The sequence below is a fragment of the Onychostoma macrolepis genome, chromosome 25 (genome assembly GCF_012432095.1).
Source record: "Onychostoma macrolepis isolate SWU-2019 chromosome 25, ASM1243209v1, whole genome shotgun sequence".
Classification (NCBI taxonomy): Eukaryota; Metazoa; Chordata; class Actinopteri; order Cypriniformes; family Cyprinidae; genus Onychostoma; species Onychostoma macrolepis.
The window spans coordinates 12,017,580-12,044,195 of NC_081179.1; the positions used below are offsets into that span (position 1 = coordinate 12,017,580).

The 26,616-nt window shown below is 36.5% G+C and overlaps 1 protein-coding gene across 3 annotated transcripts; it reads right to left on the reverse strand.

Moving 5' to 3' along the window:
* Positions 1–9,295: 9,295 nt before the first annotated feature.
* kitlga (kit ligand a) lies at positions 9,296–25,113 on the reverse strand. 3 transcript variants are annotated; one of them, XM_058768035.1, is made up of 11 exons: positions 24,636–25,113; positions 24,334–24,560; positions 16,018–16,125; positions 15,367–15,423; positions 15,119–15,274; positions 14,275–14,485; positions 13,662–13,697; positions 12,479–12,570; positions 12,271–12,383; positions 12,001–12,057; positions 9,296–11,892 (listed from the first exon to the last, which is right to left on the reverse strand). In XM_058768035.1, exons 2-10 carry the CDS (start codon positions 24,346–24,348, stop codon positions 12,027–12,029), a joined length of 819 nt encoding a protein of 272 aa, XP_058624018.1. In that variant the 5' UTR covers positions 24,349–24,560; positions 24,636–25,113; the 3' UTR covers positions 9,296–11,892; positions 12,001–12,026. The 3 variants fall into 3 exon arrangements, with proteins under 3 accessions (XP_058624018.1, XP_058624019.1, XP_058624017.1); XM_058768036.1 differs by having other exon boundaries at positions 24,494–25,113; XM_058768034.1 differs by having other exon boundaries at positions 24,334–25,113.
* Between the last annotated feature and the right edge of the window lie 1,503 nt (positions 25,114–26,616).

A 26,616-nucleotide genomic window follows, 5' to 3' on the forward strand; every position in this document is an offset into this window, starting at 1 on the left:
ATAGTGGAAGTGATACTAGATAACTCGCGTTCAACCAGCTAACATATGTACGTTTGAATGCACCAAATATATGGTTATTTTCATTATATGTCCCACTGTTTTAACATGGTTGACAACACATATGGAGGCTAAACTAACTTTAAAAGCCATCTGGTTGTAAAGCTAACTATCCTTAAATCTTTTCTTCTTTAAGAGGGTATTTATTCAGGAACTATAAAAAGGGTAAATTGGTCACATACTTTGAAATATAAATAGCCTTGCAAGCTGTCGCTGTCCCAATATAGAAAATACGATATTCTGTCCTAAACAGATTAAAAATAATAATTAGCAAAAACACCCAAATGACTTGCTGGCATCTTCAGAACTTATTGTATTCCATTAAGACTGCTCCCGCTTGGTGGCAGGGCAAAAATAAATAAATTGGTTTTCCACGAATGATGTGCACTTGATATCGGTTTCATGTGATTTCATTCCACAGACAAGCAGGCACCGAAAAGACTGGAGAGAAGGCATTTATGAATGTTCTCTCGTTGACATTTCAATTTACTTAACTATTGTCTGGCAGGCGCGAGAGGTTTTGAGAGCCTAGTCTTATTTACTCAGTAATACTCCTACAAATGGATAGTATTATTCCTGTCATGCTGAGTTAATAATGACAGTTAAAACAATCACATAATTCTAAACGTGTTCTTTGAAGATCAGTAATCGGTGAGGGGTTTGCAGGAGTTGTTCAGTATAAAAGAGACTGGGGAGTGTTGTAACATGCTCCCATGTAACATGTTTGTGCTATGTGTTTCTGTAATAGTGCTGTTTTTATTAAGGGTACTACTTATCCAATAACTAACTTAAAAGTACAAAGAGTGCCACTCTCACTACCTACCCACTACCAATAGAAAACATGGACATCAGTTTCAATTCTGGTCAATTCTGATTTGTTGTGTTAATCATATTTACTTTGTTTCTAAACCATTTTTATGTCAAACACCCATCCCACCCCTCACTTAATCCAACAACTGATGATACAAAATGACAAATAACATCTGATTAAATACATACAATGTAATCACTAGGGTTAAGGCGCAAAAAAATCCAATTTTAATCAGAATATGTTCATATTTGGATTATGAAAAATTTACAAATTATTTAAAGATGTGTATTTATTTCACCCCACAGCGAAATAAACACTCCCTGGTCTTACCTGGTGTTGATGTTTCTTTCCCCGGATCTCAGGAGTTCACAGCTAAATGTATCAACTTTATCACAGATGCTTCTCCTAAATTACAGAAATAAGAATTAGAGACAAATTAGAAAATTGTTGACTCAAGCTACGGAAAGTATTAAGGGCAACAAAATTCGGATGGCAAAGCTCAGACAATTCATTTTAAGATCTCATTTGTGATTTTTCTTTCTGATTTTTAAAAAGCATTTTTTATGTGAGTGCATGTATTGCTGCCCGAGATCATGAAGATTAGGGCTGATATAGTAACTGAATTTCAGAGGATCATTACTCAGTTTTAAGTGCAGTTGTTTGCTTTTTAAAGTGAGCTCTTCCACAACAATACAGATCTGTCAGAGAGGGAGTTCAGTGTCCTTGTGCTTGTGCTTGTGCTTTTGTTTTTGTTTATTTCATCGTTCTACATTGAAAGCCAAAATTCTACATCGGATCTTATTGGTAATTGACTTGAGAGGTCTTTCCAGTCCCGCTGCTGTTATGCGGGTAAACATTGCTTAATATCTAACAGCAGATACATCTGTTATGTGGATGCATGTTGAGTTCAAACAAGTTAAAATCCTTTAGGGTGACTGGCCTGAGGCTTCAGCTCCCACATGTTGTTGTTATCTCATATAAGCCCAGTTTTAAAAGTGCTAACATTGGAAACAAAGTCAATTTTCTGTGAGGCAAGCTCATTAATTTAAAGATAAAAAAGACACTTGACTCCACATGAATGGCTGGAAACGAGTTATTGCTAGTCGGCCACAAAATCTTTGAAGTTTGTTTGCATACCATTATTAAAGTTTATCAGGCATGCAGTGCAGCTGGTGCAAAGTTGCTACATCATTACGTTTGTGACAAAGATTACTGAACCTGTCATATTTTATAGTAGTTTTACTGAAGTGCTGAAAGGGAATTATATTTCGCAGTTATTCTTTCTGCGATGAAATCGACCTTATTAGACTCATATTTGTGTAATCAAATGCCTTAGCACTACAAAGACGTATTTCCAAACCTGTAAATATTTTAACACAAACCGAAGACCACCTAGGGGATATGATTCATGAGTAACGCTCATTAAAGAGAAAGGCCAATTATCCTATCCATGGGCAGCATTTGACAGTCATGGTTTATAAGCTATTGTGTTTCTCTAATACTAATAGAAAAACTTTTAAAACACTTATAAAAAGTAACATAGGCATTGTGTGCAGTTACTCCGATTTCCATGAAAACCCTGTTTAAGATACCACATTCAAACTGTGTTGCGATTTCCTAACAAAATAGTATCTTTGATAATTAAATTTCACAATTATTTGCTTTAATTCTACTCACCTTCATGTTTCAGCAAATTCATGTTTCGATGACATTTCCCAGTTAAATACAAAAGGATGATCATCAAAATGTCAAAGCTGCTAAAATGCATGATGATCAATAGCTGTCACCCTGACATTTTGTTGAATATTTCTGTATAATTTCAGACTTTAAAAAAATCAATCATTTTAATATGAAATGTATAAATACACTACCAGAAACACTTTTTGAATAATAAAGATTATTAAATGTTTTTGAAAAATGTCTCTTATACTCAAGTCTGCATTTATCAAAAAATACAGTAAAAACAGTAAGATATAAATATTATTACAATTTATAGAAACTGTTTGTACCATATTTTAACATAAGCTAAAATGTAATTTATTCCTGTGATGGAAAGCTGAATTTTTGCATCATTACTCCAGTCTTCAGTATCTCATCATCCTTCAGAAATCATATACTTATTTGCTGCTCAAGAAACGTTTCTTATTACTATCAATGTTAAAAAAAACTGTTTATTTACAAGGCTGTTTATAATATGAAAATATTTTAATATTTCAAAGTGCTTTGCATTAAAAGTTAAAGAGTTAAAATAACCATAAAAATAATCACAACAATAAAAGCAAAGAGAAAAAATTAAATGATTAAAAAGGAATTAAATTAACAGTTAAGAATAAAATGAGGATACATAAAATACAGTGCAAGCAACCTAGGATTATATCCTTGGATATTCACGCATTTTGCAGAAAAGTTTTTAAAAAATTTTTTTATCATCTGTCAGTGCATAGAAATACTCATATTAGGCGGATTATTTAATACATTCCCACCAACCTGTCGCATTCTGCTTATGGCAAATAGATTAAACTATTAGTCAGACATGAATGAAGAAGATATAGAAAATGTAGGAAGATCGGATACTTGCAAGCGCTTGTGTTATAGGGTGCGGTAGAAAGAGAGAGAAAGGATTTAACAAACTCACTAAATGCCAATCAAGAGTGTAATGTATTACTTTGACTTGGCAATACAAATATTGACAATCGAGTTTCACATATAGGTGCAACAGACTGAAAAAACTTTGTCGGCACGCCTTTTTGCAAGTGTTTCAGCTTTGCTCAGAGCAGTTTTTTTATCATTGGGCATGCATGGGAATGGGTCGGTGAGCCGCTCTGTTATTAAATTTAATTATAAATGATGTTTCTCAGGGGTTATGCAGAGTATCTGTATCACAAATTTGTGCTGGCATTAAATGGCCACTTTGGCACACACCTCAAAAACAATTTAACAGAGATTTGAAGCACATGTAAACTGTTTTGTTCTCCGTTTAGGAAACAATTTGCAGTGGCGGTTTGTTTCAAAGGAAAAACGTTTGTTTATGGATTTTTTTTCTACCTCAGGAACCAGCAACTTTAACGCTGCATTTTAATGGTGCCTCATTCTTCAAACATGTGGTTTAAGTGGAACTTTTTACAAAGACCTCATACCATGCAAATTTATTGAGGGACGTTAATGACTATTACATTTAGAACAGAACATTTCAGATATTTGTTGTTAAAAGGTTAGTTCACACCAAAATGAAAATTCTGTCATTATTTTCTCACCCTCATGTCGTTCCAAAACCCCTTAAGATCTCCGTTCATCTTCAGAACACATATTAAGATATGTTTGATGAAATCCGAGTGCTCTTGGACCCTCCATAGACAGCAACTGAAATGTTCCCAGACCCAGAAACATATGAAGGACATCGGTAAAATAGTCCATGCGACATCAGTGGCTCAACTTCAATTTTGTGAAGCTACGAGAATACTTTTTGTGGTTCATTTGCGTTGCTGTCTATGGAGGGTCAGAGAGCTCTCGGATTTCATCAAAAATATCTTCATTTGTGGTCCAAAGATGAACGAAGGTCTTACGGGTTTGGAACGACATGAGGGTGAGTAATTAATTACAGAAGTTTAATTTTTGGGTGAACTATACCTTTAAAAACAACTGCAATACCACGCGAATGGGATTCACACAAAATGCAGTTACATATCTGTGACATAACATAATCCATAACATGTATCCCAAGATCCATAAGCCTTGACCTGATATACCTACTGAATTAAGATAAGGTTGATAAAGGAAGCGTCGGGGTGAACCCTTGACATTAATGTTCATTTTTGTGATTCTTATCATTATTCATCTGCTGCTTCCTCATACATGAGATAAATGTTCCACTTCTAATGCTAGTGATTCTTCATTTCGACAGTCTGGCAGAGGCTCTGTGTTTGGATAAACTTTAAGAGAGTCGTGTTCACTGGGTTTCTCCATATTTAATTAAACGCTTAACCTCTAGTCATACGCTTAATTTATCATCCTCTATGTGTCACACTGACTGTGGACATACTCCATAGAATTGTAAGTAACTGAACGTTATTTGGCGGCCGACCAAGCATTAATGATGGAAAAGTTCAGGTGAACTTTTTTCTTTTTTCTTTAAGTGGACTAACTAAGTGCCAAAGAGCAAAGCTCTGGCATGAAAAAACCCTTGAGAATTAACAGCAGTTATGTTAAAGCTAAGCGGATACATGTAAGACCTGTTAATAATTATAAATAATTGTTCAGTCAGAGGAAATACCTTGTAGATAGCGATGAAATGATTAATGAGGATGAATGCGGGCGATTAGGAATGCAGTACAGGTCAGACGCCAGTTTCAAACTCCCTAACATTAATTCTCATTTTTTAGTGTAAAATCTGTGCTCTTTGGTAACATCTGTTTTGCGTGTAGCAAACAAGTTCTCACGCAATATTCAATAGGTGAGTAAACACGTATACGTTCTTACTAGTGCTTTCAAAAGATTAATCGCGATTAATGGCATCCAAAATAAAAGTTTGTTACATAATACAATTGTTTACATAATATATGTGTGTATTATTATGTATATATATAAATACAAACACATACATGTATATATTTAAGAAAAAACATATTATGTTTATATGTTCAATATATTTATATAAAATATAAGAATATAAATATATACATGTAAATATTTTCAAAATATTTACTGTATATGTGTGTGTATTTATATATACATAATAAATATACACAGTACACATACATATATTATGTAAACAAAAACTTTTATTTTGGATGCGATTAATCGCTTGACAGCACTAGTTCTTACCTTTGTTGTAAAGTCATTTAAACATTTAATAATTAATTCAATTTGTCGTTGACGAACAACAGGCTATAGTAGCCTATTTCGAATTTCTCATTGTGTATCAAATGAATTTTGAATTCTATAGACCTATATAATTACAAAGTATAAATATAATATTTATATAAAATATTTGTATATAATTGATTTCAAACATGAATTGATTAATTATTATCATTGATGATTCAAATGTGAAAACACAAATGGTGAACTATTAGCTACACAATTGTTTCAGATGATAATTAAATATATTTATTCTTTTGGTTAAGAGTCTGAAATAAATTTTGCATAAATAATCAAAAAGTCAGCCACAAGTTGAAATATCTCGAATCTAGATAAATCTACTAGGAAGACATGACAATAATTTGGTCCCTATTGTTTAATTATAATATTGCACTTGCTGTATCCCACATGACATTATATATGTCTTGATGTCTTTCATGTCATTTGTGAAAATCTCCAGGGAAAGATGTCTTTGTATACGAAAATATGTTTTAGACGTGCAGCCAAACCCTCAAGGTTATCAAGTTACTCTTTTGAAATTATTCAATGGAATAGTGTGAAAAGAATCAGCATTTCAAACAGCAGCAAACAACACGAACACCCAACAGTGCTCATTTTGATAAAAGAAAACACCTCCTTTTACACACCCTTTTTCCTGCTGGGAATCGGAATGATGCGTGGGGTTATATAATGAATTTTAAAAGATTTTGAAGCACTGAATGCATTTTACATTGTGGTGCACTGGATTTTTTAAGTTACACATAGTAATGATCATTTCAAATGTTCAATTACATTAGATTTTTCCTGCACAGAAGGACAAATAACTAGGCTACTTTTTAAAAGTGACTGCTAAATGGTTTGACAAAAGATTCATTCAGAGTTATTCAGAGCTTCTGTGTGATAAATGCATCATCCTGGCCTGTCCCGAAATCAGTTTCAACACCCTTTGATGTGCCCCAGTTTCACTTGAAATTCTTTTCGGGAAGTCTTTCAGGCCACAATGGTACGACGCCAGTTATATCAGCTGGCACAATTACTGGCAAAACAACCTTTAGGATTTCAATCAGCGTAGCAGCCAAGAAGAAAGCAACTGATCATCGCGACATGACTCATACGGCAGCTCGAACCGACTGTGTGTTCGCCTTAGTCATATCAGCAAATCTCAGGTTACTCATCCTCGCAAGGCCTTGGTTTTAATCAGAATGTCATTGAACTGGTGTAAACCTTTCCCGGTTTTTATCCAATCCTTTTGAGCCATGACACAAGCGTTCCTCTGGGAGCCCGTGAGAAACGCGGTGGCGTTCGAATGCTGGGCGTGTCCACCTGCGCCCCGTGAGGTGACGCTTCACGGCGGGGGACCCCTGAGGAGAACCCGAGCCTTTCCCCACTGACTCATTAGACCTCTCCTCTCTTCTGTCACGCCTACGCGGCAGTGTCATCTCTCTCTCTGTCCCAGCTCGGCTCTGGCCTCGTCCTGAGACAGACCCCCCTTTTTCGCTCCTTCGTTGCTTACCGAGGGGCCACGGTGATCTCCATTACAGCCTCCTGCCCAAAGACGCGGCTATTGGGAGGCGGCGGAGAAGGCCTTTCACAGGAGTATTACAGAACAGCGTCGGGCTCTGATAAGCCTCCGGTTACGGCCTCCAGGGACCCGACTCGTCCGTCTCCGCTCCCCACCTGGGGGCGAGCGCTTTCTCTCGCGGCTGCAGAAAGGGCTTTGTAAAAGGGCAAAAAGCGCGCAACACAACTCTATTGGTAGAGGCTTTTAGTAACCCTAAACCACATGACCTGTGACTAAGGTCCTGTGCCGATTCCCACCGCCGAGAAAAAACGCACACAATTTAAATTCATAAAGACCTTTGTCACACATTCAAAAGCCCTTTTTTGTTAATGTACGTACTGTCACAGGAGAGGTTGGCATTCAGGGGGACAGGCTTATAGTGTCATCTGCCTGGGCTCTCAACCAGCGTACCAACCCACACAAACGGCGCTAATGCGATGCGAGGGGGCCGCCGAGAAGGGCAGAGGCGAGCAAGCCGTAGACTGTTATGCAAAAACGCTTCCATTTTTATCTTTATTATGCATTCTGCAATCTGGGTTCAAGATTCAAGAGACTGCAGAGTTTATTGTAGCGCGCCGAAGCGCCTGCATATTTGCGCAGCGGGAAGCCGCTGCCCACACAAGCACTGCAGGGAGAAATGACTGTCCATATATTCATAACTTGCACAAATAAACAAGATCGAAGTCCCAGTTTTGGCGCTACTTCTTTCCAAACCCTTAAATTATGCCTAACAAAGCTTGTTTCTTCCGTAATTGTTTTCAGTGAGCAATGTTACGGAGTTAACAAGGAAGTGTTACCCTGCAGGGGTGTTTAAAGGGCCTGGAGGATTTGTGCACAGCAGGTTTATATTAGGTAGCGCCATACACGCCACAGCAAGCAAGAAGGCTGATGGTAAAACCTTCTTGTTAGCTCAGAGTTGGGCCCAACTTTTACAACAACTCCCTGATGGTATGTGATCAGTAGCTTTATGTGTAGTGCATTTTCACTCCACAGGTTTTATATTGATCTCATAAACGGCCTCTAACCATTTGGGGTTTTAAAATCCTACACAAGTAAAAGCACTTAAAGGGATAGTTTGGCTAAAAATGAATATTTACTCACCCTAGTGTCATTCTTAACCAGTGGGTCTGCTGGTTTCTTTCCATACAGAAAATCAATGGGGTCCTAAACAATACTGAAGTACTAAATGCTCTGTTAAAATGTTTACATTATGGATATTCCTTGGAATAGCTTTTGTAAAAAGCCTCACAATAATTACATTCCAAATGTATTGTTTCATTTAGCAGGAAAGAGAATGGTATCATTTAAATGAAATTTTAACCCTTAACCAGCCTATTCAGGGCGTGTTATTTCCTAGTAAATGGAAAGAAAAGTAATTTGAACCCATCGAATAACCACAAACTTCACACACTTTTAAAGCAACAATATTCGCTCAAAATGAACTTTCTCCTATCATTTCCTCACCCTCATGTCCTTGCACCACTCGCATGCTATTATTTCTTTTCTTCCGTGAGACACAAAAAGGGGATTTTTTGAAGAATATCCTGGTCACATTCTGTATAATAAAAGTGTAATAAAAAGTGAATGATATAATAATAAAAGTGAATGATTTGTTATTGTGGAGCAATACAAGGCATCATAAAACTGGTCCAAATGTATTAGTACCTTCAAAGTCTTTTGAAGTCACACAATAGTTTTGTGTGAGAAATGATTAGTCTTTTTTCACTCGGTCTCATAAAACATTGCAAATGGATCAATGATTGAGTGAGATGAACACAACTCCTTCAGAATGAATCGTTCAGGATTAACCGATTCACTGAAAACAAAAATACTTCTCTCATAAACTATAATGGATGTCAAAGGCGTTCAGTCAATACTTCTGCAAAAAGAAAGTCATTTGGGTTTGGATGAGGGTGAGTACATGAGTAAACTGTCCTTTTAAATGCATCACTACATTTTAAAAGGAAGTTGAAAAAAACAAAAAAAAAGTAAAATCAAACCCAGACCGCTCAACTGTAATTATCATGGTTTTATTAGTCGTAGTGACAAGTAAAGCCCACCCAAGCCTCAGCAATGGTGGATAAATGTACTTTATTCACATCTCATACATATATTTGCATATATTCATATAAAATACAGAATACAGTAGACTGTCACCCAGACAATGACTGGGCCACAATTCCTTGTTTACTTTTGGCACCCTGACTGGCTTCCTGACTAGCTGTGTTCTGCAGTCTTACAAATATGATGCAGGATCCAATTGCGGCAGTTGGGATGTGCCAAATCTGAAAAATCCTGGTACGGTTCCCTTGTACGTCCCTCTCATCTCATCACATCACAAAACGGAGCAACAGTGCCTTCTGACACTTCGCCAACATTCCCAGTAGTTTCAGGGCAGTGGTGGGAATTTCGCTGGCTGGCTCATGTGGTCTGCGGTTTGTGTTTTTGGGGGGTCTAAACTCCCGTTTTCAGAGATTTCACACACGAAACTCATACAACATGTAGGAGTATTCCCACTTTTGAAGATTTCTATGGTGCAGCTTATCTGTCGCAATTATTTATTTACACTTTACATGGAACCTTTTCAGGGCACAAACAAAGACGCCAAAGGAAGCTTCATCACCCTCTAGACAGACTGAGAACTTCTCCAGTTCACTGAGGTTCCTGAATCGAGTATAATAATGAATTTTGCATGTTTATAATCTGTGACCTCAGGATGTAACATTACCAGCACTGTCCCGAACTACACTGAGATGGTCTGAAGTGGTTTACTGTGATGGAAAAAGCAAATACTACACTGACATGCCTCATTGAGAGCTTCAAAATGACTTGGATTAACTGCAAGAAAACACTACAATGAGAGACCTTTCCATTGCTGCCAATGTTAATATGTGTTTTTGTAAACAACCACCTTAACCAGGACAAGATATTACTCACCAAACGTCAACTTCACATCACATACTGTATCTTAAAAAAAACAACAAAAAAAAAAAACTGTTGTGCTCTAACTAAGAAAACAAAGACTGGGCAGACAACAGGTTATTCCCCACAGCACAGGATATAGATCATTACAACCAGTTGGAGAAAGCAGGGTACAAATCTAATCTGGTCTCCTCTTGAGTTTCGTCTCAAAATCATTAGCACTTGTCTATATGAGTCGTAGCTATCATAAATCAGTATGTACAGACGTCAGATGTGAACATGCATAAATTGATTCGTACTCAGCAGGAGACCGAAGCCGGAACCGGATCATGTTATGCTTTTCTTGGAAAGTCATCTGAAATGTCCTAGAGGAATTTTCTTGAATATAACTAGAGCAATATTATATATTTCATTATTATATATTTTTTTTCTCCGTAATAAATATATGGCTGGTTATCCAAAAAGAATCTTTACAGGGAGAGCCATGCTATGAAAAGGCACAAAAATACAAGTAGAAGCATACATGTAGGTTTTCTATTAATGCTAGCGAGATCTTCCGATGGTGTCCTGTATTCGTAAAAATTGCTTTTTGTGGTGAGGTGTACCATTTTGTTTGACATAATACTACTTGAGTTAGTTTTGACCCATAACTGCATTTCGCTCTAGTATGGCAGATTTTTTTTCTACAAGCTATAAAAGTCTAATGAACGTTGACAAAAGCTGAATCGTCTATAAAATTAGCAGCCACCAGAGATTTACTAAATGACTAAATGACTTCAAAAACACTGAAGCAGACTTCATAAAAAGCCACAATTGCGAAACTAACTGCATAAATCACGGGTGTACTGATAGATAGCTTTAAAAACACTTAACTGCATCTGTCGGATGAGGAGCTATAATGGTACTTACAAGGTTGCGGCTAGTATGAACGTAGGGTTTATTGTCAAAATACACAAGCGATTAAGGATTGCAGGATATGTTTTAAGGTTGAGACGATCATGTACTTTTCGTCTCAATCGATATTTGATGCCATGCAGGTGTCATGTCATATTCAGAAAATAAATAAATTAAGTCCACACCACCAGTCTATAGAGACAATAAAAACAATTCACAAATCAGATGATACAATCTGAGAACGATTTTACTGATTCAAGCACTCAAAAAACTGAAAAGGCGTCTTATCTGGACACCCAGACCAAAAGAAAGAAAGAGAACAAGGATGAAGAAAGAAAGAAGGAGACGGACCAGTGCAGCTGGAGGTAGTCAATTCTGCTTTAAATCCTTTTAGATAGCCATCTGCTCTCAAGCAACAATATGGCTGCCCTCCTTTTGAACTGTGGCTCCTGCGCTCCAAAAAATGCGCTTGGCTATTTGACGCCTCCAGCTGAATCCAATGCCATGTTGCTTTCATTCTGTTTTTCATCAAATTCCTTCTGCACAGTTTCCTTGCGGGCTCCAAGAGGAGAAGGAAGCTTTAAAGAGCATGAAGAGCGACTCCCAGAAGTTCACAGAAGGAGCAGCTATATCCACCCGAAGGGCTCAGCAGTGGTTGATAAGAGAGGGCATCAGTTCGTTGCGTCTCAGGCAAGTATGCATCCTTCCTTCACAATAAGAAGTTCAGTAAGAGAATCTTTCGGAGGTGGTGCTTGTTTGTTCCTGTCTGTTGTGCCGTCTGAAGGAGTGACTGAAATGTTATTAATAAGAAACCAAATTATGGCTGCGGCCTTTGTGAAACCATATGCTGTAAAGTAGGTTAAATTAATACTGTGTTTATAATAAGAACATTATTTACCTGCGTTGGTTAAGCTGGGGCTGGATTTACACTGCCATGATAATATTTAATCTGTTTCTGGAAAAGGAAAACAGGAAGTTGGTGTTAACTGGTGTGTTGAAACAGCTCAATAGCTAGGACAAAAATAGACCCCAGAGTTGATCAAATGTTTTATTTAGATTAGTTAGGTTTCAAAACATAAATATGTTAAATACAATTTATTTAACATGTATTTCATTTTTTGAAGTTTTCAAATATTTTAGGACTCAATGGAAAGACTTGAATGTTTACTTTTCAGATATCTCCACATCTAATGGGGGTATATTGGCCTCCTCTCCTGAGAAAAGGGCGGGACCTTCTTCTGGAATCCGGTCAGTTTGTGGGGCATTTCTTCTAGATTTCATCTGCATTACAAAAGGAAAAAGAAAAATACCAATCAGGTCTGAAAGTGAAAAGGCTGTGATGCTGAAGGCTCAGCAGAGCACACCACCACACGTACCTTCCAGACCAACAGAAACACCACCACTGCGATGAACGGGATGGCGAGCAGCGACATAAGACTGCTCTGCACAACTTTCGGAAGGATTGCCCCTACAGAAAAATGAGACTGGTTTATCAGTTTGCAAAGGTGCTTTTGTTGAACTGTGACAGACAGCAAGATAAACTTTCAACCTTGCAGATATATATAGCACTAAACCCAACATCTGACCTGCATAACTAGGTAGATTTCTTCAAATAGATATTAAAGAAATAGACCCCCGAAAATAATATAAAAACTAAATTAAAAAGTAAAAAATAAAATGAACTCAACCTAATGTCGTTGGATAGTGTTCCTCAAATAATTGGTAACTTCATGAAACTTCAGTCAACATTTACTCGCCCTCAAGTCATTTATTGTTTCCTCTATGCATAGTGTTTGGCTAGCTGGATAGTTGTATTTACAGAGCCCCACACATGACATTCAAGAAAAAGAAAAAAAAAAATTGTGCACATGATTACTATTTAGTTCCCTCGATTTGCTAATTCGTTCCCTAGATTTGCTAAATTGTGCACACGATTTACTAATTCGTTCCCTCAATTTATAAATCATGTACACAATTTAGCCTACTATTTTTTTCCTGCATGTCATGTGCGGGGCTCCGTACATATTTAAATAAATGTTAAAAATTAAAATAAAGTAATAAACTAAACTAAATAAATTTCTGTCAACATTTATTCAATCTCATATCATTTCCTATTTTTTTGGGTAGCTGGATAGTCATTTTCAAATGAATAAAATCTGTCATCATTTACAGATCAGTTCTTCCCTTATAATAAAAGTGGATGGTGTCTGAGGCTGTCAAGCCTCAAAAAACGACAAAAAATAAAATAAAGTGGCCCATATTACTTATTTCATGCCATATTACCATTATAACTTTCAGCGGATATTTTCTGTGAATACAACACAAATTTCTTGGATTTTTGGAGCTTTACACCCTTATTCCTTATTTATTTTCATCATAAGAAAAACAGCAGTATCTCTTCTTGTTTTCCGGTGAAGAGATAAAGTCATGAATGTTTGGAACAACATGAGGGCAGGTAAATGATTTATTTACTTTTTTTTTTTTTTTTTCATTTTTGGACCAACTATCTCTTGGATGCATACAGCAGTGATGACTGAAGACATTTATGTGATAACTCACCTTTTTCGGGGTCATCAGGCAAACCGTTACGTTTCTCTAGAGAAAGCCAGAAACAGAGAAGCATTAAAAGTCTCAGATAGAAACCGTTCATTGTTAGACGCTTAAAAAGTCGGACACAATCTCCTTTTCTCTCCGCCCCATGAAAGATCTGATCTGTCCGCTTTTAGAAAGAAAGAGCTTGCGCTTGGGAAGATCTGAAGATTGCTCTGTAATCAACATGGCGACAATTGGACTTCGATTCTGCTCTCCCTTTCATGCTGTTCACTAGGGAGCATCTCTTGGTTTTGAAACTCAGCTGAGACTCTGTCATAATAGCGCTGACAAAAACATGTTGCCTCTCTTGTTTTGTCCAGCGGCTTCATTTGAAAAGGCGTGGAACACACACACATCCACCCACACACACACACACAACATGTGCAAAATTGCAACCAAAGCTGCCACAAGAGATATGATTTAAAAGCGGGTGTTAACATCTAAAACCTCAGTTGCAAATGGGCGGCCTTCCACAAACGACATTCTGCGGTTTCTCAATAGCTTCATTAAAAACGACACAGACAACACTCTGCAACATGTAGACCATGCCTTCGCAAGGCCTTTAAGACATGTGCCTCACCATTTGTACTATGTTGCGCTGACGTTGTCGACGCTGTCGTAGTTGTCATTACTGTTGTTTTTGTGGATGTGGGACACGGTGGAGGCTCACAATCCTCGGCATCTCTCGACGAATTGGCAGTGTTGAAAAAGTCCTCCACAAATTCAAAATACTTTGCCGTAAGCCACATCTCATTTACGTAGTGACAATCGAATTCTAGCATTGAATCCTCCTGAAGAATCAGAAAAAAATGGTTTACCAGATCATTTGTTGTGATGATTTACTTATAATAAAAATTAATAGCTTTAGATATGAATAAATAGAAAAATAAATTGTAATAATAAATATTCATTTTATAAAATTATTTAAACTATTCTTGAAAAAATCTTAATAAAACATTCCAGGTTTTGCATTGCTTTACAAATGAATGATCAACTGAATTATTTTTCCAAGTGGATTTACAAACTTTGCCCATTGGCTGCAATTTTTGACTTAAAAAAAAAAAGTTTTAAAAATAGTTTTATATAAAATATAAATTTAAATAAAAATGTAAAGATAAATATATACATTTTAATAATGAATATTATTGAAAAAGAAATGAATAAAACCTTTATAAAACACAACATAAATAAATATTTTTTTAATCAATATCCTTTTAAACAATTTTTGAGCCCTAATTTGGACCTTTTGTACTGTTTTTTCCAAATCGTTTTAGTTCCTCATTTACTGTGTTTTATTTATAGAGTTGATTTTATAGCTGACAAGAAAATTTGCAACACAATAACAAAACATACTAGATATATCAAGATTTCTGTATGAAACACACTTGTTATTTTTATTGTTATTGTTGGATGAGGTAACTTACCAAGCCATGTCCAATGTGATACCGCATCTCTTGCAGTATTTGGACAAAAGTGCCTATATTATCTTTATTGGAGGATATGTTCCCAAACTTCTGCGCCAGGCCTTTTAAGCTCACCTCCAAGTGAAATACATTTAGCTTCACCCAGCACATACCACTCTTGAAGAAAAACAAAAGACATCACTAGATTATCACCATGTTTGCCTTTGTTGCCGTGAACGATTCAATGAAACTGAATAATAGCAACTCACCACTTCTTTAGGTATATAACGTAATGTAATCTTGTAGTCTTTTGGAATATTCTGTTTCTAATAGAAGAGAAAGAAAGAAAGAAAGCCGGTTCTCAGTGCCAAAAACTACAATGCACATGCTTATTTCACCATCGATAAAGATTAAAAAAATGAAACTTTACCAGTATGTAACCACAATGTAAACATGGAATTACTCTAATTTGCTTTATAACCTTGGCTTAGGTATAGTTATGGAAGCCACAACCATATGTACTTCAAAAGATTTTAATGACTGGTTATTAACGTTTCAGCAAATGGCACGCACACTGATTTGGCATCATACTTTGTAAATATTTTGCTAAAGAAAAGCAAATGCCATTACACAACTCACATGCTCCAACAAAGCGATAAACTTGATAATCCTTTCAGGCTGATGATTTTTGATGATCCTAAAAAGACTGTCTGCAGCAAAGCATTTGTTTTATGTATATGACTCTATTATCATACTTTGAACCACATGTCTGGGGCTTTCGTTCCAACACACAAGAAATAAATTTCAGCTCTTTCCCCCCAGAGCATCAGTAAATCAGCCTTCACAGTTGTCTTTCACAAAATACGCTGGGAAAAAAAAGCCTCCCGGCACTGGAGAGATAAGAATGTCCGAGCTCTTACCAACAAAGAAATTTTCTTGATGTCATCTGTAATGGGATTTCCTATTTCACTGGAATAGGCAGCAACTGTCATGTACAGCAAGAAATGGACACAGGTGCATATCCAAATCTGAAAAACAAGAGGTAAAAGATCAGTCTAATTGATCGTATCGAAAATCTTTTAATAATACTGATCTGCTTGTATCCTAATTTCTAATCTCATTGTCTGGAGGAGTATTAGGCAAAACGGAAAATGTTTTCACTGCTATTCTGAGAACAACTGGGTCAGTTTTGATAGAATAAATGAGCGTATTTGTCTAGCAAAGTCTCCTTCCCATCCGCTGCTATAAAGCTTGTTGTCCCATGATGGCTTAGAGTTTAAAGCTTTTGCTCCCCTCTTCCCAGACCTGCTATTTGAGCTTGTTGCATAACATGAGGCAGATTTGCTCTTAACCCTGCTTACAAGGGTGATCCCAGACAAACAATGCATGAGCCTTGTCGGGAGAAACAGGCCATCGATCCAAAGAGAGGGGAGCAGAGCAGAGTTGAAGAGCAGACTCATCTGAGGACAGGCTTATTATCTGCGAGATGCTCCGAGTGTGTAATTGCACATATACAAAATAAATGCTCTGCAATTACATATTTTGAGAATTTAGATCAAGTGGCCATGATTGGATGCGTTTCTCGCAAGGCATTTACATTCAAAAACAGCTACAGCACAATGCAGGGGTCTCATTTTTAAAGTCAACACAAATAAAACTTTTTATGAATAATGTAGCTATGTTTCTGGTCTTATTGTAAATGATTCATAAGTGTATGCTATTCCAAAGTTCTAAATAATTTTCTTCTATAATTTTGTGCAGGCTGTGCAGGCTATTGGATAATGTTTAGCCATTGTTATTGCAAAGTGGCATTCAGTGTAGCTGTTGTTTTAGAATGCTAACATTCTACTTAAGCAAACTTACAGTCTAGCAGTCTTTGTTTTAGCAAACTAGCATTCTGTTTAGCTGTGGTTTTAAAATATTAGCACTTTATTTATTCCTTTAGCAAACTAGCATTATATTTGCTGTTGTTTTAGCAAACTAGCATTCTATTTTGCTGTTGTTTTAGTAGACTATATTAGCAATTTATTCATTCATTTCATGAATTTTATTCATGAATTTATTCATTCATTTAGCAAACTAGCATCCTGTTTTGCTGGTGTTTTAGAAAACGAGAATTCTATTTAACCGATGTTTTAGCAAATTAGTTTTCTATTTAGCTGTTGTTTTAGAATATTACCACTTTATTTATTTGTTTAGCAAACTAGCATTCTATTTAACCGATGTTTTAGCAAACTAGTATTCTATTTAGCTGTTATTTTAGCAAAATAGCATTCTATTTACCTGCTGTTTTAACAAAGTAGCATTCTATTTAGCCTTTGTTTAAGTAAGCTAACATTCTATTTAACTGTTGTTTTTGCAAACTAGCATTCTGTTTAGCCGTTGTTTTTAACAAACTAGCTTTTAGCTGCATGCTGGTAAGTAATGTCCACTTTTCATTGTTCAAAATAAAACAAAATAGTCTCATTCTCATTAGTTGATATTCTGTTGCTCTCAGAATGTCACATTAAGTAAAATATTTTACTTTCACTTTACAAGTCAAAGACATTATAAAATGCAATGCTAGTGACAGGACATTAAAGAAAAACCATAAGATACAACTCAATATATATAAACATATTTCACTTAATTATGAATGATTGGAGCAGTGGTGCTTCAAAGGTGATTAATTTACAAACTGAATAAAGAAGTTAATGCACAGCATGCTAATTAAAGCACCGTCACTAAACTAAAACAAATCTACGGCCTAATATAAGAAAATCTAGATAAACTATTCTGCCTTACTAAAACTTATTAGATAACTAGTAAACACGTGAACCATCTTTAATTCCACGCTACCATTTTTTTTTTTTTTTTTTTGAAGACCTTGTGCTGGAAGGTCTCAGCTGTTGACATGAAAAGTAAAGTCATAAGGAAGAAGCTTATTTAATCATCGATTACATCACAGTATCAATGATTTAACTCAAAGTCACAAGTAGCGAGTCAAAGACATGTTAAATTGACACAATTCATACTGCTAGGCACTGCTTTTAGCTTTTAAACCAAATCTACAAGTTTATAATATATAGTTAATAATTGATTGAATAGTTTTGATTTCCCATTATGAGTTTACAAAATGTATCTTCTTTCCAACCAGCTCTTCTAAAAACATTCTTCCTGGTTAAACAGGGCATGTTTATTTGCATCGAACCATAAATAAGACTGGCCACATGTAAATGCTAAGGTTTTGCTTTGAATTAATGGACTGCAATTTATAATTCAAAGTAAACAATGCTAGTACACATGACAGCATCTGGAATTTAGTATGCACTCAAACAAGCAGTTAATCTGTAGCGAGGATTTCAGACAGCATCACCAGGGACAGAGCTCTTGCGTGTTGTAAACCAGATGAGGATTTGTTGAAATTTGATGAATGAAACAACACATGGAAGCCCAGATGTTTCATTGGTTATATTATCCATAATTTAACTTCCTCCAAGACGTTAGTGCCTTCATAGCCAAGAACTACGATTTCAGCAAGTACTTTGGACACAACAACAAACGTCTGTCTGTCTCCTATTTAAACGTCAACAATTCAAACTCACTTGTTCTCAAATTCAGCTCTGACTGCCATAAATCAATAGACTGTAAGCTAAGCCAACCACTGAACTGATCAACTGAACAACGTTACTCCCAAACCATTAATACGAGCTGCCTAGGCAGCATTTAAGGCAGGTGTGTGTGAAAGTGTAGACATCTCCTAAATGCTGTCTCCTACATTACGTGGTAAGTATATACAGATTAGTGAACAGAATGCAAATCTGTGAGCATGTATTTATCAAAATAGCTATGTGTATATAAAAGAGTTCATTTAGCAAGTAAATACAAAATAAAAAGTAATTACTACCCTATATATCACAAATGCAAATTTGTCACTCAATACAACAATTGCAATTATTTTCCTCATAACTGCAACTTCATTTCCTTCAAGGTGACTCCACACATCACATTTTTTCCTCATAATTACAGCTACACGATCTTGTTTAGCATAATTGTGACTTTATATCTCACAATGTGCCTCTATATATATAGCAACTTTGACTATATCTCACAAATATGCTACTTTTTCCCTCATAGCTGGGACTTAATGTCACACTGGAGATATAAAGTCACAATTATGAGAAAAAAAAAAGTAATGCAGCAAGACTTTATACCTCACAATTGCGAAATTGGTCAGGCTTTGATAGGACATTGTACAGACTGCTGTATTATAACCACAGAGAAATCTTGAAAGTCAAATGAGAGGTCACTTTCACTTAACCAGACAAAGAAGATGTGAAGCAGAACAAGATTTCATTATGGCTGACCATGAGCTGGACTGACCACCGGCAGAGAGAAAAAGCGAGACCGACAACTCAAACCTCCCTTTTGAACATCATGTTAACAGCAACTCTCTCAGCTAGAGATCATTGCCAGAGTCATGCTGACCAGTCACTTTGATCGCTAGGGTTTATTAACTTTGCAAGCTCCCCAGACAGACATACAAGCTCATTCTGAACAATGTACCATTCACTACATAATCTTATTAGCGAGAACAGAGCACATGGTGCCAAAAAAAATGTCTAGTCACCATCTATCTTCCTTCTTTTCATCTTTTCACAGTTCATGGTGTACATCAGTCTAACACATCAAAAACAGGCAGAATCCCGATGACTGATATTAGCTAGCCTATGACACAAATGCTAACACTTCGTGCTAATGTACAGTAGCTACAAGGAAAAATCTGAAAGATGTGAGAAAAACAATACTGTCTCCTAGTTTTGATTACAAAGAGTTCACCAATTGTGTGTCTGGAAGGCAGTTTCGTAAAGCCATGTGATCTACTTATGCAGGCCAGAGTAGCAAGTAGACAAAAATCAGCAGCCGGAAAACTAGCATAATCATTTCAGCCTTAGTTGAATAGCCAGCGACCAGTATCCACTCAAAAACAACTCAAATCAAATTTGCTTCCGCAAATTGCACTCTGTCTGCCCGTGTCTATTCAGGTGCACTTTACAAACCTCTGGCTAACCGAATAAACACTAGCTAAAGATGCTATCAAATGTCCTAAAGAATATATATGCCTTCTCGTGTTGCTAAGAATGTCAAATTCTTCCTCAGCAGCCATGAATCTACAGTTCTGTGGATCGTAATGATTATTTCTTCAATGCTGTTAGTCAGTAAATTCAAAATGATTGGGTGCTGTTAAACATCTCAAACCAAAGGAAACATTAGGAAAAGATGTAGTGGATTTATACTAGCTAGGGTAACATCGATTACGCTGCAATATCTTCTGATGAGTGTGTGAATAGAGGGCAATAGGCCACAGGAGCCCAATGAAATGTGATCTGGGTATTTTATAGCTAATTTAAAGGGAGTCTATGGACTGGGTGGGAGCAAAAATTACAATAGCCTGTGCTGGAGGTAGGCCTTGTTCGGGAACTAACCAAGAAAAGTAGTTATGCTAATGGAACCCACCCAACGCTTTGAGGAGAACGCTGAGAAAATGATTTCTGAAAGAAAAGAAATGCAAAGATACTATCGCGAAATGACTCATTTCCAATCGCTAATTGAGCCAGGCATTGAAACGCTACTCGAGGTAAACCAGTTTCTGCAATAAAACAACAGAAAAATGGAACACGTAATAGAGAAACAATAGAAAACTAATGAGGATCATATTATACGTTAGGAGTTTAATTTTATTGACATATTCAATTTACAGATTGCGCCAATGAAACCAAGAGATTTATTCGCTGGTCCAGTGAATTCATTTTTTATCATTGGGTTGAATTCACTTTAGAGAGTCCATTATACAATTGAGCTCTTTCCAAACACGGATGAAGTTTCACCCTTTATTGTGACTGGCCATCCGCTATTGAAAACCTTTTTATTTGTACTAGGCTTAGCACTGTCAAAGCCAGGTGAGTGTCAAATACCATGTAAGGACTAAAAGGATACGGAAACAATGTAAACAGGTAAACAGGCTTAATGGAATGGTGCTGATACTGTTCAGTTAAATTATGGTTCAACCCTGCATTGCTCTTTCTGGTATTTTATCTCCGGAAAGGCTTGCTAGACTTATTTCACACCACATATTTATGTATTAGCTTATTAATATTCCAACTGTGTTTGGATTACTTGGTAATCGATTTAGTATGTAGTGGACTTCTGCTTGTTGCTTTACTCGGTGTAAAACTCTAAACTCCACAATCTTTATCTTTACAGCACAAAATAAATCATCTGATATGACAAAATCAGGTTTACGGATCATAAACATTGTCAGACTTAGACATAACAACACACTGTTGCATATCTTCAGTCCAAACAGGAAACAAAAAATAATTACATAAAACCATTCCTAATAAAATCCAGAAAATCTGATGTTACTAATTACCTTTGACCATACGCTCCAGATTTATCCATCAGATTCTTTCTATGTTACAGTGATTTTTACCATTGTAAGAGATTTTAGTGACTTTCATTCAGATATTTTTCAGAAATGTAGATTTTTTTTATATTCTTTTAAAAGAGTTATTTACATATTTGATTTAAAGTTAACAAAGTATGTATACAACAGAAAAAGACAACGGTACATGACAGGCAATTTAAGAGGGAATTGATGGACAATCAGTCCCATAAAACTGTGAATAATGCAGTCCATCTGGGTTTTCTGTCGTCTTAATTTATTTTCTTATCAGAACACATTACTTCTGTCTTTAATCCTGTAATCCTGCAACATCTCATATGAACTAACATTTGATAAGTTCCCCAAATAAGACTTCTCCAGAGTAACAGAACATTGCTTAAGGATTGTGGATTATGTTACTTCAGGTATTTGATTAGATTTATTTATTTTTTTAAATAAAGTTGAAATAACATTTCCAACTTACACACAAGCATATGCCATTCTTTCACAACCTTGTAGTTTGTTCTAGCAGTCTTGAAAGATTTATGTTATCACTAAAACCAGTTTTGAAGACTGTGAATAGGATTACTGTTAAATTGTTGCTGTAGCTCATTTTATTTGTATTGACTTCACTGCTGAGGTGCTAAATGTCTTCACTTTTCCATGTCTAACTTCAGAGGCTAAACATGCAAATCTCATTTTACGTTTAATTCAGTCCATACACAAGAATGTCAATTGCAAGTATAGCTGCACGTCTCACAGCATTTCTAAAATGAAATCTTCCAGAAAGGAACTGTGTTGAACTAATCGCTTCTTGTGAACAATCCAGACAGAAATCTGCTATCCTCTACCCATGAAGAGGAAATGCTGCAAAATACCACGTTTCACCTACTTCAAGATTGTTCGTTTTTGATGCGTAACACTTCCTCATAGTCAAACTGCAAACTGTCGCTAACTTATTTTTGCCTTTGGGCTTGGCACATGATTGAAGGTGTTTTGCTTACATGCAAGAATGTTTCACATAATTGAGCCTCAGTTTTGGCAAAGGGGTCAATATATGTCATGGGTGATGGTAAAGAGCTGTACAATTAGTTCAATGATTATTCACGTACTAGGTTTGGTTTCTTAACCGCAGCCACAGAATACTGTACACTGAATTGAAGGTGTTCACACAACAATTGTCTCTAATAGATTAACTACAAAAATCAAATGACTCAGAAATCAAAACTGTCATGTGTAGGCTACATGAGAAGCTTCCCTGTGCTTATGTTTGCAAATGATTAACTTTGTTTTATGCATGGTTGTAAGTAAGACTAGGTTACAAGCAAGCAATGAGATTCAAATACAGCGGCAGGTGTGTCAAAGCCAATAAATGTACTTTCAAAACCACCAAAGTTAAACATAAATTATGTGTGCTTAAGAATAAAGTGAAAACAATTGAAAAAACACAAAAACAACTATTTTTTTTTGAAGCAACGTGTTAATGCTCTATCATTTTGAGGTGACATTCTTATGGGACACAAGCCTCAGCCGTTTGCCCATCCTGGTCTAATTTGTCCTCTCTCTTCTTTATGTTCTGCAAAAATGCACCACAAATGAATCAAGTCTTTAAAAAACATAGGTCTTGGTGAGCACCACATGCCAATTTATCATCCTAAAACTGCTTACTCCCAGCAAGAGGTAATGCAAATTCCCAGCAGGGCTAAGAAGGTGCAAGGTGAATGACTTCTGTCTCTTCATACATCAATATAGACTATATATTATTGAAATTTGAGTATATTTACAACATAGCAAATGTTCATAATTTACAGTACCTAAAAGCAAGCGCAAAGCCTGACCTACTCACATAAAAGCAAGGGAAGCATTAGTGATGCTGTTAGAAAAGCCTGGTGCATTTCGAGTAAATATCCCCCACAGTCAATGAAAACCATATCCCCTGGCTTGTTTCCAGTTGTACAACATTTCCAAGACAGTGAGTAATGTACCAAGAACATCTAGTTCGTGCAAAATATGTGTGCATGTACGTTTTCTCCGTCAAGCACCTGCATAACCGTCCAAAGGTCGTTTTATCAGTATTAATTTACTCTTATCTGCCTTTTCGAGGACTTCATATTTATCGATCATGTTTTAACAGTAAAATTGTCCACATAGCCTATATCACCGAGAGGACACTAGAGATCGTCGAAGACAAAATATTCTCGTTAAACGACAAGGAAAGCTGATTTTGCAGGTTGACCAGATCGAATTAGGCATGTCTCGCCACATCGTAAAACATTTGAACCAACTAAAATTGAATCCTTTTTTAAAGTTGCACTTTTTTTAAAAAACCATTTCTGGTTCAAAGTCCGAAAATTCAAACTGAGCAGAAATGACGAAAAATGGATGTGACAAGTTTAATAGATGGAAACAAACACGCTGCTACAGTAATAACGTTCGCCTCAGCGAGATCAAAGCATGTTTGTGGTACTTAACTACAAGCGTCAAGTTCATTTTAAATAATAAACCATTATGTAGCTAGTCTTTTCACACCCCCACCTACTAATCAAGTGCGCACAATTGCGCGCCTTCGTGCGCATTTAGCGTCTTAAAATACTTAAAAAGCTCAACGACGTGAGAAAGTCTTATGTATTATGTTGTAGCTAATATAAAACACGCTATCGTGTTCATTTACATTTCCTCCAGTTATGCTCTGCAGACAGCGCTTTTTTCCCCCCCTTTTCTTTTTCTTGCAAGCGCGCGTAGCTAAAACTAATGCAAATCACATGTGATTCACGCTAAATTACTCGCGTTAAAGCAAAAGCCGTTCACTTACGTTTGACTTCTTCATATGGAACGAGTGGAGTAACTCCAATGTCAGCGAAACCCTATTTTATCTTACTTCGGCGGGCAGGGAAAGGGTTCTCTTCATCCCAAAGGTACATATCCAAAATCATCATAAAGTAGAATCCGAGTCGGGAGGGAAAGAAAGTCACCTAAATTTGTGTAATGACGGTAAGTATCCAGGTAGACGCTTCATACCGCACGACGGAGAACGGAAGGCTGCGGAAAGAATCAAGAGTTATTTCCCAAGAGCAAAGCCTTTTTATCGTGTGACTTCAGCGCACTCCCGCCCACCCCAGTTTCTCTCGATCGTCTGCTGCCCTGGGTCTCACTCAGTCGATTTCACAATCACCATCCAAACGTCCAACTGAGATTTATATGATGGCAATGTTTTGGAGTCGCTTGTTTACGGCTTGTCGTGACTGCAAATAATTTGTAAGATGTTTTGTAGAGAAAAAGTCTCTGGCGCTGGACTGTTTTCCCCCTGAGAGACGTCGAAGAAATGCTTAGTGATTGTTGATATCCTTCTGGAAAACGTTCAGTCACGGACGTGTACGTTTCCTCCATCTCATTCCCGTACTAACTATACATCAAAACGTCTCATCCTTGACGAAGAAAGAAACAAAGCTTTGGTTTGGCTTAATTGGATTTTGATATTATGGAAACATAAGAAATGAAGCGCAGCTGACCATTCAAAGTTTCTCGATCGGAACATTTAGTGGAACCAGCAGCCGCTGTGTCATCTTCACACGAAGGCTCTTTGGTGGTTTCACATTGCACATACTTGACATTTTATCAAATATGCGAATCAAATGTGCTCGAATCCCACGTGTTTGACTTTTGTGTTTCATATGTGGTCGAATGTGACAGACGTGCGCGAGCACTGAGGTGAACAGTGACATCTACAGCAGTAGTACAGTAGGCTACAATAAGAGAGACTGAGGTAAAATGTGGCCCTGGACAACAAAACCATCAATAAATAAGCGGAATAAATAAACTTTCCATTGATGTAATATGGTTTGTTAGGATAGGACAACATTTGGCCGAGATACAACTATTTGAAAATCTGGAATCTGAGGGTGAAAAAAAATCTAAATATTGAGAAAATCGTCTTTAAAGTTGTCCAAATGAAGTTCTTAGCAATGCATATTACTAATCAAAAATTAAGCTTTGAAATATTTATGGTAGGATTAGGAAATTTACAAAATATCTTTACTCAAGAACATGATCTTTACTTAATATCGTAAAGATTTTTGGCATAAAAGAAAAATCGATCATTTTGAAACATACACTGTATTTTTGGCTTTTGCTACAAATATACCCATGCAACTTGCGACTGGTTTTGTGGCCCAGGGTCACATAAGAAAAAAAACATATATATAGGCCTATATGTTACCCTCTAGGTAAGGAGAAATTAGATGGAGGCAAAACTAGTAAGTAGTTCCTAGTTACCCACTGACCCATATTACCCCATAATGCCCTACTGCTTTTACAAATTACACCAAATGTTCAGTTTGAATTGTATTCTTGAATACGAAAGTAAAGCTCACTAAATGCACATTAAAGAGGATATATGATAAGCAGATACTCATTTGAATACAGTCTTGATGCACTTTGTTAGACTGATATAGCAAGCAGACAATACTAGCTGTGCTTGATATCTGGTGCACAGAGTAATTGTTATGTGAGGCACAGGGAAAATTTTGTTGTTGCTGTTGTTTTTTTAGGTTTGGAAAAAATAAATTGGACAATTTACCCAAGTTGTGCACATATATGATATGTTAAAGATGGCATATAAATATCCATTTGAGAATTTTTTTTTCTTTTTTCAGTTGAGCAAAACAAAACTGGCACATCTTAACCCTGCTCTCCTCTACTGCAGGGTGAAAATCTCCCTGGTTTTCTTTTACCTCTGGAGTATTTCTTACAGAACAGTGTGCAGTCGACCTTTGACCAAACCCTTGCACTCTTTCTCCCAAGAGAGTGTTGTTTTATGGGTATGTCCGCTCTATGAACTAATGCACTGTCATACCTCTCTGATAATGATTTCATCTATTATTACAGCTTTTTCCTCTTTCTCCTGCTCTCACCAGGCTGTCGCGGGTTTCTCTTCACCTCCACTCGTGCACATCTGTGTGTGTAGGAGGGATAACTTTATCTGCTTTTATTTTCTTGATATTGATGTAACTTGAGAGAATCAGACAGAAGGTTAATTTTTCACACCATGACAGACACTATTTTAATCAAGCCGCTGAAATCTTGCAATTTCACTTCC

What these genes read in the sequence shown, in the direction of transcription:
- kitlga (XM_058768035.1), bottom strand. An exon ending in ATCACATTGGACATGGCTTG is followed by an intron (nt 14,486 to 15,118) that starts GTAAGTTACCTC and finishes CTGATTCTTCAG; the next exon opens with GAGGATTCAATGCTAGAATT. An exon ending in TGTTTCTGTTGGTCTGGAAG is followed by an intron (nt 12,384 to 12,478) that starts GTACGTGTGGTG and finishes TTTGTAATGCAG; the next exon opens with ATGAAATCTAGAAGAAATGC.